This window comes from Eulemur rufifrons, chromosome 9 (assembly GCF_041146395.1).
Source record: "Eulemur rufifrons isolate Redbay chromosome 9, OSU_ERuf_1, whole genome shotgun sequence".
In the NCBI taxonomy this organism is placed as follows: Eukaryota; Metazoa; Chordata; class Mammalia; order Primates; family Lemuridae; genus Eulemur; species Eulemur rufifrons.
In genome coordinates this window covers 24,775,728-24,790,319 of record NC_090991.1, presented here as the reverse complement: position 1 = coordinate 24,790,319, position 14,592 = coordinate 24,775,728, and the positions used below count along the sequence as shown (strand labels likewise).

Here is a 14,592-nt window from a genome sequence, read left to right as displayed (position 1 = left end):
TTCTGACCACTTGCTGGAATCAACGGGAACAACTTTTATGCAAAAAAAAAAAAAAAAAAAAAAAACTAATTTAAACTTTTTTAACGATTAACCCAAGACCACAATCACCTTTTAATATACAGCATTTAAGTAACTAGAAGAATTTCAAGTTTGTTAAAGATGCAGTCAAGCATCCAAAGGGATACATGTTTAATCTCTTTTACTAGAGACTCAACATTCATTTTCCTCTTATTAATGGATGGAAAAGCAATTTCCCTGCCAAGGAGAGGTAATTATTTAAAATGTAGATGTGCTGCACTTCACAGTTCTCAGCTGCTCAGCTGGCAGAATTAACGCCTTTGGAAAGCAGATCAATAATTTACTGCATTAAAAACAGTAAGTCTGTTTTAGAAATGTCAGGCATATTATAGACAGTTGAGGATTTCTTCCTCGTGTGTCTAATTGCCAATTTGATAAATAAAAAATACTTATCTTTTTTACTGTCCAAGGCAATAAAATAATATTAATAATACATACCAATCTATTGTTCTTGTTACACACACAAATATGTAATTTCCACAGGATATTTTTAATTATTTTCTACTACATATTCCAATCATAATTATCTGTGATATATAGCTCAATTTAATATAATTTGCCATCATGGGTCACTCCCACAGTAGAGAGACAATCTTATTCAAACCACAATTTAGAAATAAGTTGGTTTTTTCAACAAATAATTATATTGAATAAATGTTTTATCTTTGCCCTGCTATAGCTTTTCCATGATTCTAATTATGAAAAAGCCAATGGAAATAATTATAATTATTGAATGTACATTTACTCAGTATCAACTATATGAAAGTTATTGGGCTAATACTTGGAGACAAAATAAAAGCTTACTTCTAACAAAGAACACATTAAAGGATATTCTGATGGGTGTAAATAATTTAAATACTAGAAAGAAGGAAGCTAACAATAATAAAAACAGCAACAAAAATGTTTATTGAAGTTATACTACATGTTAGGAATTATTTTAGACACAATTATTAGCTCCCATTTTATTGATGAGGAAACTGAGGCATTGAGAGTGGCCCAAGCAGATTAACTTGCCCAATTAAGTTGCAAAGTGAGGGGGAAAGGGGACATGACATTTTATGTAGTGTCAGGGAAGACTTCTTGAATGATATTTAAGATAGGGCTCAAGTGATAAGAGTTAGCCAGGCAAGAGAGGATTCCAGGCAAAGAACAAATGATGTAACATGTTTAAGGAGCTGAAAGAGACCTAGCACACCAGCTATTGAATGGAAAATGTGGGAGATAAAGTTGAAGCAGTAAAATAGTGCCACGATGAAACATTTTTCAACAATATATTAAGGGTGACAAGGATGCTGTTGAAGATGGAAGTACATTAAAATGTAGTATTTCTTATAAAAATTTTAATATCTTAAAGTGGAAATAAACATATGGACTAGGTATGATACAACAGGTGTGGCAGCTCATGCCTGTAATCCTACCACTTTGTCAGGTCAAAGCAGGAGGATCATTTGAAACCAGGAATTCAAGATCAACCTGGGCACTATAGGGAGACCCCCATTTCTACAAAAATTTTTAAAAATTAGCCAGGCATGATGGAATGCACCTACAGTCTCAACTACTCAGGAGACTGAGGCAGAAGGGTGGCTTGAGCCCAGGAATTCAAGGTTACAATGAGCTATTATCATGCCACTGAACTCCAGCCTGGTTGACAGAGCAAGACCCTATCTCTAAAAAAAAATAAAATACAATACAATAATAAAAAGAGAAATTATGGCTGAAAAGTCCCAGATCTGATGAAAACCATTTAGGGCAGTGAATGATTCTGTATGATACTACAATGGTAGATACACATCATTATACATTTGTTAAAACCTATAGAATGTACAACACCATGAGTGAACCCTAATGTAAACTGTGGATGTTGGGTGATAATGATGTGTCAATGTATGTTCATCCACTGTTTCTAACAAATGTAGAACTGTGGTGTGGGATGTCAATAAGGAAATTGTGCATGAGTGGGGAAAGTGGGCAAACCGAAAGTCTCTGTACTTTTCCCTCTATTTTGCTGCGAACCTAAAACTTCTCTAAAAAATAAAGTTTATTGATTTACAAAAAAGTTTCCTAAAAAATGTTACTCATTTTGTCTCTAAATAATTGAAAGCAACAAATTTACACCACCCATGTTGAATCTGCCCAGATCTAAGCATGGGGACCAATCTGGCACTTCTAAACAAATCATAAATGCTGCCACTAAAATATTTGTTTTAATTCCAGACTCAGAGTCAGAGCTAATAAACAAGAATAGAAATGATAAATTGAAAAACAAACCAAATGCAGCTGCTGAACTAGAAGTTTCACAACTCTATTTAATGGCATCATTTCGTGTCTTTTCTGAACAGGTCCCACACAAGCCAGAACTTCATGTCACCCAGTCAACCAAACTACATTTTCTCCTTAATTCATTTTGCAGTGTTATTCCATCATGTACACATTAAAGTATTTTTAAACATTTCCCAAGAGGTAGCTACAGCTCTGGCTTGTTCTTGGATTCTGTTGTCCAGAATATTTTTATAATACTCTCATCTAAAAAGATGTCTCCCTTAAGAAAAGGCTAAAAGAAATTTGTTTTCTTAAGTATAATAGTGACAAACACAGGTAAACTGGTTTGAAAAAGATTAGTTTTAAAAACAAAAACATGCAATCAATTTTTTTTGTATGTTTTGTTTCTTTTAAATGAACTTCCCTAAACTTATAAAAGGCATTCTAACAACCACTATTTTTATTATTAGCTGCATTACATATTCCATGAAAATGCCTTCAAATATAGAGAATTATTAGAGGGTTAAAACTTGATATAAATAAATTTAGAAACAAATATGGGTAAAGAAACACTAGATTATGTTATTGGAAGATCAGTAAGTTATATTTCAAAAAAGACAATTTAAATAAAAAATTGCAAGTCCCACTTAAAGTACACACCTTTGTACAAAATGCCAATTAATAAAATAAGCCTAACAAATATAATTCAGCCAGTGTACAAAGAACTACCTTATTCTGCAAGTCACATTAGTAAATTTCTTATTTACTAATGGAGAGAGCTTAGATGAAGATTGATAGAAAATACATCATTTTATTTCACAAAACATTTTTTAAAACTATATGACAAATAAATTAAGGGAAAAACCACAACTACTGTGGTGCCCATGCATTTACAAATGGCAGTACTAGTTCTTCACTAACACATGTCCCATATGTATGTATCTCAATCCAAGAGGGTTAGAACAATAAATATGAACCAGAAACGAAAAAAGCAAAATAAAAAGTCACCTAATGTTAGCAGCTGATTAATAAAAAACCATGGCTAAATTATCCAATGACTTTTTGTAATAAGCTGGGTAGCTACTGACTAGAACTTGCTAAAAAAAAAAAAAAAAAAAAAAAAGGACTTCCAAATCATTGAGAATATTTTCTGTACCCTTGCTCATATGTAATAACAGTCAATATTCTGAACAGCTAAAATATTCAAAGCTGAACAGTAAATAACAGCAATGAATTATAAGCAACTGCATAAAATCTCTGCCTATCAGCTACTATAAAACATTGTGCAAACAAATTGTGTGACCGATTGCTGATATAAACAGGTATAAAGCACTTATAAAAGTTACAGAAATGATGACACATTAAAAAACGTATCTGTTGCAAAACAAATTGATGAGTATACTATATAATCTCTATTTCACAATCTACTTCAAATGTGCCATATTTTTCTTGCCTCAGTCATTCAACTAATATTTATTTATATACCAAGCAATGAATCATTATTTTCTAGCTCATCATCTTTTAGGTCCAGTTTAGAAATGATTTCCTTTAGAAGAACTATACCAAATACCTCAAAACCAGGCTAATATTTATTTCCCACCATGCTGTCCTTACTTCACATAAGCTTTTCCTTCCTTGTTTTAAGTTCCTATTTACTTATTTGTATCTACCCAGCAGACTTTATGTATAAGGAAGGGACTCTCTCTCTCTCTCTCTTTTTTTTTTTTTTTTTAGAGACAGAGTCTTGCTCTGTTGCCCAGGTTAGAGTGCAGTGGTGTCATCATAGCTCACTGCAACCTCTAACTCCTGGGCTCAAGGCATTCTCCCCCTGCTTTAGCCTCCACCGCCACCCACCCCCAGTAACTGAGGTGTGCTACTACACATACCACCATGCCGAGCTAATTTTTTATTTTTTGTAGAGACTATAGACTATATATAATTTTTTATTTTTTGTATAGACTATATGTCTATATAGATATATAGACATATATCTATAGTGGGTAATGAATTAAAAAAAATTCATTTAATAAGTTTCCTAATACCCTGTTTCAGACACTATGCTAGGCACTAGAAATACAAAGATAAATGGCATCTGATCCCTATATGGGAGGAACAGAGAGGTTAGCAAAGGAAACAAACACTGAACCAAATCATTGCCACAAAATAAATTACATCACAGAGTTACAAAACTGGTGCTCCCGAAACACAGAAAAATAGGTATAAATATTGTTTTTTAAAATTTTATCATATAAACACAAATGTGAGAAGTCAAACAAATCAAATGGCAAATGTAGATCAAAATTATGAAACCATTTTTTGATAGAAAACTAATTGTGGACAATGATAGAGATGACTACAACATTGTATAAATTATGTAATATATTCTTATAATGCAAAGTCATAGACAGGAAAATATATAGCTGCCAATGTCAGAAGCAATCTAGGGTTATATGAAACATAAACTAATTCAAAGGAGATTCGACATAACAGATGGAATATCAAAATGAGTCATACTGGTTATTCCAAGCATAGTGCTGTAAGTGACATAATTCCAGACTGTTTCTTCAAATTTAACTTAATTGCCACAACATTCAGAGAATTTCAATAAATCTTTGTCTGTATTAATTAAATCAATCATTCTGATCACCAATACCTATAAAAATCTTACTCCCTTCATCAAAAATGACTAATACATTAGAAAATAGATTATTCAAAGTGCTCTATCTCTATATAGTAATAATCTCTTACTTGAAATGATAAAAAAATGAGAAAAAGATGAGTCTTTCCTATCAATTTTAAGTGATATAATCATTTCAGAAGAATAAAATAAAAATGGCAGGTTCCTCAGATACATCAACCAAACAGATAAGATCTGAAAAGATTAGAAATTTATGAAGACTATACTATCTCTGAAAATAAAAGAGCAGTTTTATTTCATTTACAAGTAACATGTTTAAAAATATAGGTTGAGCATCCCAAAATCAAAAATCTGAAATCCCCCAAAAAATTTATCTGTAATTCCTTACAAGGAAAATGCTCTAAAATTGTTTGAGTGCTGATCTAATGCCACAAATGGAAATTCCACACTTGACCTCATGTGACAGGTTGCAGTCAAAACTTAATGTCATGCACAAAATTATTTAAAAATATTGTATAAAATTACCTTCAGGTTATGTGTCTAAGGTATATATGAAACATAAATAAATTTCATGTTTACATGTCAGTCCCATTCTCAAGATAACTCACTATATATATACACATATATTCCAAAATCCAAAAAAATCTGAAATCTGAAACACTTCTGGTTACAAGTATTTCAGATATGGGATACTCAGTCTACAACTCATTTCCCACCATGGAAATATTAAACAACTCCTTACACCATGAAAGAGGTCATTAAAAAAAACAAAGAATTAGGCATTTGTCCTCCCTTTGGCATACCAGGAGAAACATGGTCTATTCCTGGTTAATGAGAGAAAACTTTTTCTGTAGAAGAATAGCAATCAATAAATAAAGAGAACATGACAGATTTAAGAAAAATACCCCTATCATTCTACAGCTTTCAATGTAACAAAATTATTAATTAAAAATTGTTTCAGGGCTGGGCGCGGTAGCTCACGCCTGTAATCCTAGCACTCTGGGAGGCCGAGGCGGGTGGATCGCTCAAGGTCAAGAGTTTGAGACCAGCCTGAGCAAGAGCGAGACCCCATCTCTACGAAAAATAGAAAGAAATTATCTGGCCAACTAAAATATATATAGAAAAAATTAGCGGGGCATGGTGGCACATGCCTGTAGTCCCAGCTACCCGGGAGGCTGAGGCAGTAGGATCGCTTGAGCCCAGGAGTTTGAGGTTGCTGTGAGCTAGGCTGATGCCACGGCACTCACTCTAGCCTGGGCAACAAAGCGAGACTCTGTCTCAAAAAAAAAAAATTGTTTAAGAAATGTCAAAATAACACTCCACAGAATACTTACTAATCTCCACAAGAAAAACATATTTCCAAAATGTATACATCTGACGGTCTCTACCTTACCCATGTAATCAAACATAATATCACAGATAGGGACAACCTGACAAAATGCGTCTCTTACTAGGATGAAACAGTATAGGCAGCAATACTTACGAAGTCTTTTTTTTTTTTTTGAGACAGAGTCTCACTCTGTTGCCCAGGCTAGAGTGAGTGCCGTGGCGTCAGCCTAGCTCACAGCAACCTCAAACTCCTGAGCTCAAGCGATCCTACTGCCTCAGCCTCCGAGTAGCTGGGACTACAGGCATGCACCACCATGCCCGGCTAATTTTTTCTATATATATTTTTAGCTGTCCATATAATTTCTTTCTATTTTTAGTAGAGATGGGGTCTCGCTCTTGCTCAGGCTGGATTACGAAGTCTTAAAAAAACAAAAACCCCTTAGCCTGAATGGATTTACCCCTCTAGACCTAACTTCCAGTTAATGGAAATCCAGGGAATAGAGACATACAAAAACCATCATCATAATGAAAAAATCTGACAAATGCAGAATTTCAATAAGACAACTGGTCTGAATATTGCAAAAAGAAAATTAATAGGTGTAAATTATATCCTATATTAAAAGAAACTAGAGACTTAAGGTAAGGAGTAAACCTTGATTAGACCTTGTTCTGAATCAGTTACAGAACATATTTTTGGGACAATAGGGAAATTTTAAAATATGGGTTGGATAATAGTCAATATAAAGTATTATTTTTCTGAGCTACAGTATAATATTTGGTTATGTTGGAGAAGGCCCTTATTCTTAGGAAATGCATCGGTAATTTCCTAAGAAATTTCCACCTAATGTTGCAACATATGTAACATAATCAAATGTTTCAGCAAAACATACATACATGCTATATATACACATATGCATACATACATATTAAAATGTAAATACCTGTTTAACCTAGGTAGTGCTACATGGATAACTACTGTACTACTTTTTGAGTTAATTTTTATATTTAGAACTCTTCATAGTAAAAAGTTTGAGATAAAAGTGAAAAGTAACAGGACATTCCAAATTGCTATCACATCTCTCCTTATCAAATGACTTAAGAACGCACAGAAAAAACAAAGAGCACCATCAAAAACCAGGGAAAATTAAAATAAACTAGCTCACAAAAAATGTCTAAAGTTATCCAAAAAATTCACATTACAAGGAAAACAATGTTCATGTATGTTAATACCCAGTTTGGAATACTTAAGTTCTTGACATAATTATAAACAGAAATTAATGTAACTCAACAGCACTGATTATCTACAGCTGCTATTTAATCACCACTTTATTGAGAGAGAAACTAATTTTAGATGGATTTTAGAGGGTTCTAAATTTTTATTATGAATTCATTTATTCAATAACACTAACTTTTCTGATATACACTGATGCATGAAGAAAAGTCAGATTCTGTGTCTTCTAAAAATTTAAGTCAGATTTCCAAAATATTGGCTGGAAAACTCATGACATAAATAACAACAATAACAACTTACCACTTGTATTAAATGCCATGCAGCACACTGGCTTCTCATGGGCAGGGAAGTGGGCCACGATACCATCACTGTCAGAATCCTCACTCAAAAGCACCTTCACAGAAGGAATAAAGACAAATGGAGGTTACTATTTTCTCACCAATAACTGAGCTTGAATTGAAGATAATACACAGGTACATCACAATACCCTTGACCAAATAACATTCTTACACTATACCAAAAGATTGTTCTTGTCAGTATTAAGGTTAGAATTCTACTTTAGGAATGAATAAAAAATATAAAATGCCCACATCAGTTAAACTCTAAAAGCACATGACAGAAACAATTATTGCTTCAAGTATAGGCCCAAGAAACAAAACCATAAAATCAAGTGTTTTCAAATCTTAACAAAATATAAGCACATAGAGCCTTAATGCAAGGACAGGAAATTGAGTTCTTAGTGTGTTATGGGCTCTGCTGGAAAATCACAAATTTCTGCCCATTATTGAAACAATACATGAGAACAGGGAAAAACAACAAATTAACTTAAACACAAACAAACAGCCTTTTAATAGGGGAATAACCCAATAAAATTTTTTTATTAAAGTACAAAAGTTTTAGTCTTGAACTTATAGTTTATAGACAGATACATAGCTTCTTTGAAACAACTACCACATCACAGAAGCAAAGTACATTAGAAAAGGTAGTTTTGTATCTCAAATGGAATTTCTTTTATTTATTCTCCTTGATTTTTTATAGGTATATTGAATATATAATTTACATTCCATACAGTTTTCACATTGTAAGTGTGCTGTTCAACAATTTTTAAGAAATGTTTTACTTAATTTATTACACCAATACAGGATCATGCTATCTAAACAGAGAAATTTAATTTTAAGTAACTTAGGATGTAGTCCAACACTAGTAGTGTTAATTTTTTCCTTCCATAAAAGCCCTACGATGTGTAAAACACTATGTTAGGTGCTCAAAATATACACCAAATGTTATACTTGTCCTGAAAGATACAGAGTAAATAACTAGAGGTATTTTATCAGTTATGACTCATTTCCAAATAGTACCCAAAAAGCAACATACTTAAGCACTGAGATAGTACTTTTATGTGTGAAAGCTTTACGGAGATATAATTTACATAGAATAAAAGTCATCCATTTGAAGGTTACAGTTCAATGATTCTATACAATACTTATAACCATCACAACACATGATGTCTGAAATGTCATCTTTTCCAAACTTTATGATTTAATTTTCTTGCCTTATTGCCCTGGCTAGAATCTCTAGTCTAGCTACAAAAATCAATTATGTTGATTTTTTTCAAAGAACCAATTTTGGATTTTCTCCAATATTTCAATGTTTGCTGTTTCATCAATTTCTGTTCAGGTATTTATTATATGCTTCATTTGTCTTGCATTGGTTATAATTTGCTCTTTTTACATTCTTTTAAGAGAAAAGCTTAGATTATTAATTTTACAACATTTCCCTTTCAAAATATAAGCATGTAAAGCTGTATATTTTCCTGCATGCAATACTATAGCTACATTGTATAAATTTTGATAAGGTCTATTTTCATGTTCATTCAAAACATTTTCTAATGTTCCTATACTTCTTTCTTTGACCCATGAGTTATTCACAAGTGTGTTGTTTTATTTCCAAATATTTGAGATTCCCCAAATTTTATTCTATTAGTGATTTCCATTGTGCTTAGAGAATATACTTTGAAGAATTTTAAAGTTATTGAGATTTGTTTTATGGCCAAGCATATGCTCTATCATGTAGAACATCCCAGATATTTTGAAAAAAATGTGTATTCTATGGGTTTTGGGTGCAGTGTTACATCAATTTGGTTAACAGTGTTAATTGAGTCTTCTAAATCTTTTCTCATTTCTGTCTAGTTGCTCTACTAATTAGTTTTTAATAGAAAAATAGGCATACAAATTTATTCGTGAGCATACGGAAAATCACAGAGTGATAACCCCTACTAGCAATTATTCAGAGTATTGAAATCTCAAGCTGTAATCATGAGCTAAAATTTCTCTTTTCAGTTCTTTCAGAATTTGACTAATATTTGCAGGGGCTCTGTTACTAGGTATTTGTATACTAATAATTGTTTTATTATTTTACACACATTAAAAATAGCTTTATCTGTATCACATATTAACAATTATTTTATTATATTGATCTTTTACCATTAATGAAATGTCCTTCTTTTACTGTGGTACTATTCCTTGAATTACGTATTTTGTCTAACATTAATATAAGCCACTCCAATTCTATTACAGTTACTGTTTGCGTGATACATTTTTTGCTATCCTTTTATTTTCAAACAAATTATCTTTAAATCCAAAATGATTTTGATCTGACACTGCCTTTTAACTTGATTCCATTTACCATTAATATGATTATAAAATTAGTTGGATTTAAGTCTGCCATTTTGCAATGTATTTTTATGTATGTTATATGTTTCTTGTTCCTCCAATTCTCTTCTTTTGTGTTAAAAAAATACTTTTAGTGTTACTATTTTACGTCCTCGGTTAACGTTTTTGAAAAATTTCTTACTGGTAGCTAGAAGGATTATAATATGCATGTTATTTTATTATCTATTTCAGGTTAATATTGATTGAGTTCCAGTAAAATATAGCTCCTTGCTTGAATATACCTGCATTTCCTATCCACTCCTTTGAACTATCATCCTTATATGTATTATCAATTTAAAAACTTATAATTATTTCCTTAAATAACCTTTTACCTTTTAAAGAAATTAAGTCAAGAGAAATATAAATATTTACAGTTTTATTTCTTTAAATATTTTTTCTGCCCCCTTCTTATATCTCTTTCTGAGATTCCAAATACACTGTGTTGGTATGCATGCTGTTGTCCCAAAGGTCTCTGAGATTCTGTTCACATTTAACCAATATTTTTCCTTTCTGTTCTTCAGATTGGCACAGTCTGAACCACAACCTCAGACTACCAGTGCTGCACACTATCCCCATTCATTACCTACCAACTTTGCTATTTTTACTGAAAATACTCTTGTGCTGGGGTTTTCACCTTATACTCCAAATCAAGTGAAGCCCTCTTTTATAGCAGCTGTTAATTCTAAGCCAGATGAAATCATCCTTCAAGAATGTTGATGTTATAAGCTTTGGTTGTGGTTAAAAGAGAAAAAACAAACAAAAAACCAAATAAAATAGAAAACAATTCTTAAAGAACAAAAAAAATTTTAAAGAAAAGAATGTCGATGAAATAATGACATCAGAAATAAAAAACAGAAAGAATTCACCAATAGCAGATCTACAGAAAAAGAAATGGAAGAAAAGGGTATCCTTAACAAACAAAAACTACACTCAGATGAGAACGTGGCAATGCAAGGAAAAATGAAGAGCAAAATAAAGTACAAATAGGAGCAAAATTCAAATCAATATTTTTTTTTTTTTGAGACAGAGTCTCACTCTGTTGCCCAGGCTAGAGTGAGTGCCGTGGCATCAGCCTAGTTCACAGCAACCTCAAACTTCTGAGCTCAAGCGATCCTCCTGTCTCAGCCTCCCGAGTAGCTGGGACTACAGGCATGCACCACCATGCCCGGCTAATTTTTTTTTATATATATTTTTAGCTGTCCATATCATTTCTTTCTATTTTTTAGTAGAGATGGGGTCTCGCTCTTGCTCAGGCTGGTCTCAAACTCCTGAGCTCAAACGATCCGCCCACCTCGGCCTCCCAGAGTGCTAGGATTACAGGCGTGAGCCACCGCGCCCGGCCTCAAATCAATATTGATAACTTTTTTTTTTTTAAGAGACCATCTTACTCTGTCGCCCCAGATAGAGTGCAGTGGCATCATCATAGCTCACTGCAACCTTAAACTCCTGGGCTCAAGCGATTCTCCTGCCTCAGTCTCTCGAGTAGCTGGGACTATAGGCATATGCCACAACACCCAGCTAATTTTTCTATTTTTGGTAGAGACAGGGTCTCACTCTTGCTCAGGCTGGTCACAAACTCCTGAGCTCAAGTGATCCTCCCGCCTCAGCCTCCCAGAGGGCTAGGATTACAAGCATGAGCCACTGTGCCCAGCCAAATATTGATAATATTAAACAATGCAAGTAATGTACACTTAAGTTTAAATATAGATGTAGAAATAGAAGATTATAATATTATTTACAAAACAAAGGGAAAAAATGGAGGTACAGTGTTTTTAGGCTTTGCACTATCTGGTAAAAGGTAAAAGCACCAAATACATCACCCTTTGATAGATCAAGGATAGGGCAGGATTGATAAACAGAATTTTCAGCAATGACGAAAATGTTCTACGAATGCACTATTCCAGTGGTCCCCAACCTTTTAGGCACCAGGGACTGGTTTCATGGAAGACAATTTTTCCATGACGGCAGAGTGAGAGGGATGGTTTCAGGATGATTCAAGCACATTACATTTACTGTACAGTCAAACCTTCTGCTAATGATAATCTATATTTGCAGCCACTCCCCAGGGTTAGCATCACCACCTCAGCTCCACCTCAGATCATCAGGCATTAGAGTCTCATAACAAGCATGCAACCTAGATCCCTCGCATGTGGAGTTTACAGTAGGGTTCCACTCCAATGAGTATCTAATGCTGCTGCTGATCTGACAGGAGGTGGAGCGTATGCAGTGACACAGGTGATGGGGTGCAGCTTTACTCACTAGCCCACCCGCTCACCTCATGCTGTGCGGGTCATGTTCCTAACAGGCCACAGACCAGTAGCAGTCCAGGGCCCAGGGCTTGGGGACCACAGCACTATCCAACAGAGAAAAAACTAGTGGCATATGGCAACTGAACACAAAAATTGTGGCTAGTTTTTCTAAGGAACAAAATTTATAGCTTTATTCACTTTCGTTTTCATTGAATAGAAAAAAAAATGCTAACTTGCAAGCTTATAGGAAGGGAAAACTTAAAAATTAAAAGTACACTATCAACCTAAAATAATGCCATACAGAAATCTTTAATGTGTACTAAAAAGCCCTAAAAGACATTCGATCCCTGTCTGGTTTTCTCTTGGAATTTACATAGACAATAATACTGATATATAATGTTTCTTATTAAGATGCATTCTGTCTAAAATTCACATGTAGTCTGAAGGGATCCCAAATAGCTAAAACAATCTTGAAAAGAAGAAAGTTACAGACAAATACTTCCTGATTTCAAAATATACTACGAAGCACAGTTATCAAATACGTATAGTACCAGCATAGGGATAGAGACCTAGGTAATAACATAGAAAGCCCAGAAATAAACTCTGCTATATTTGTATATGAGCAATTGATTTTAATAAGAATGTTAAGACCATCCAATGGGGAAATAGAAGTTTTCTTCAACAAATGGTGCTAGGTAAACTGGATATCCTGATAAACGCTCATGGTGATGGATATCTTAAATACCGTGGCTTGATCATCACACATTCCATGCATGTAACAAAAAATTATCACATGTACCACATAAATATATATGAATATTAGGTATCAATTTTTTAAAACAAGATAACCAAATGGACAATAATCAAATAAATACTACCTCTCATTAGAGAAATGCAAATTAAAACCACAATGAGATTCTACTCCACACCCATTAGGATAGCCATTATTTTAAAAATGTAAAATAATAAATGTTGGCAAAGATGTAGAGAAATTGGGACCCTCATCCATCACTGGTGGGAATGTAAAATAGGCCAACCACTGTAAAAAAAAAAAAATAGTTTGGTAATCCCTCAAAAAGTTAAACATAGAATTACCATAGGATCCAGCAATTTGACTTTTAGGTTTATACCCAAAAGAATTAAAAGTAGAGACTTGAATAGAAACTTGTACACCAATGTTCATACCAACATTATCCAAACTTGACAAATAGCAGAAACAATCCAAATGTCCATCAATGGATATAAACAAAATGTAGTATATACATTTAATGGAATATTATTCAGCCTTTAAAAAAAGTATGAAATTGTGATACATGCTACAACATGAATGAACCTTGAAAACATTCTGCTAATTGAAATAAGCCAGAAACAAAAGAACAAATATTGTAGGATTCCACTATATGAGGTACCTAGAATAGGCAAATTCAGAAAAAGTATTAATAGAATGGCGGTTACCAGAGACTGGGGGGAAAGGGACAGAAGGAGTTATTGTTTAATGGGTGCAGACTTTCAGTTTGAGATGGTAAAAAAGTTCTGGAAATGGATAGTACCTGAAGTGATAATTGTACTGCATTGTGAATGTACCTAATGCCACTGAATTATACATTTTACGTTGCTATATAATACACCACATTTTATTTATCCATCTGTTCACAAGTTGATAGACATTTAGGTTGTTTCCACTTTTTCTCCTTTATGAACAATGCTGCTATGAACATTCACAGACAAGTTTTATGGTGGATACATATTTTTTTTTTCATTTCTCTTGGGTATATACCTCAGAAATGAACTACTGAATCAGCATGATAACTCTGTTTAACATTGTGCGAAGAACTTCCAAACTCTTTTCCAAAGCGGATACACAATTTTACATTATGACCAGCAGGGTAAAAGGGCTCTAATTTCTGTTTATTGGTCACTAGTATATCTTTTGTGGAGAAATTTCTATTCAAATCCTTTACTCACTGAAAATTAGGTTGTCTTTTTATTTTTGAATTGTAAAAGTTCTTATATATTGTTGATATCAGCCCCTTATCAGAAATATGCTTTACAAATATTTTCTCCTCTTCTGTGGGTTGCCTTTTCACTTTCTTGATG

The 14,592-nt window shown here is 33.3% G+C and overlaps 1 protein-coding gene across 9 annotated transcripts in view; it reads right to left on the bottom strand.

Moving 5' to 3' along the window:
• Positions 1-14,592, bottom strand: part of BCAS3 (BCAS3 microtubule associated cell migration factor) — a 555,013-nt gene that overhangs the window by 384,833 nt on the left and 155,588 nt on the right. For all 9 annotated transcript variants that reach the window (XM_069481069.1, XM_069481074.1, XM_069481076.1 and 6 more), the window contains exon 13: positions 7,836-7,929. In XM_069481069.1, coding sequence (XP_069337170.1) covers positions 7,836-7,929 — 94 coding nt within the window. The remainder of the gene's footprint in view (positions 1-7,835; positions 7,930-14,592) is intronic.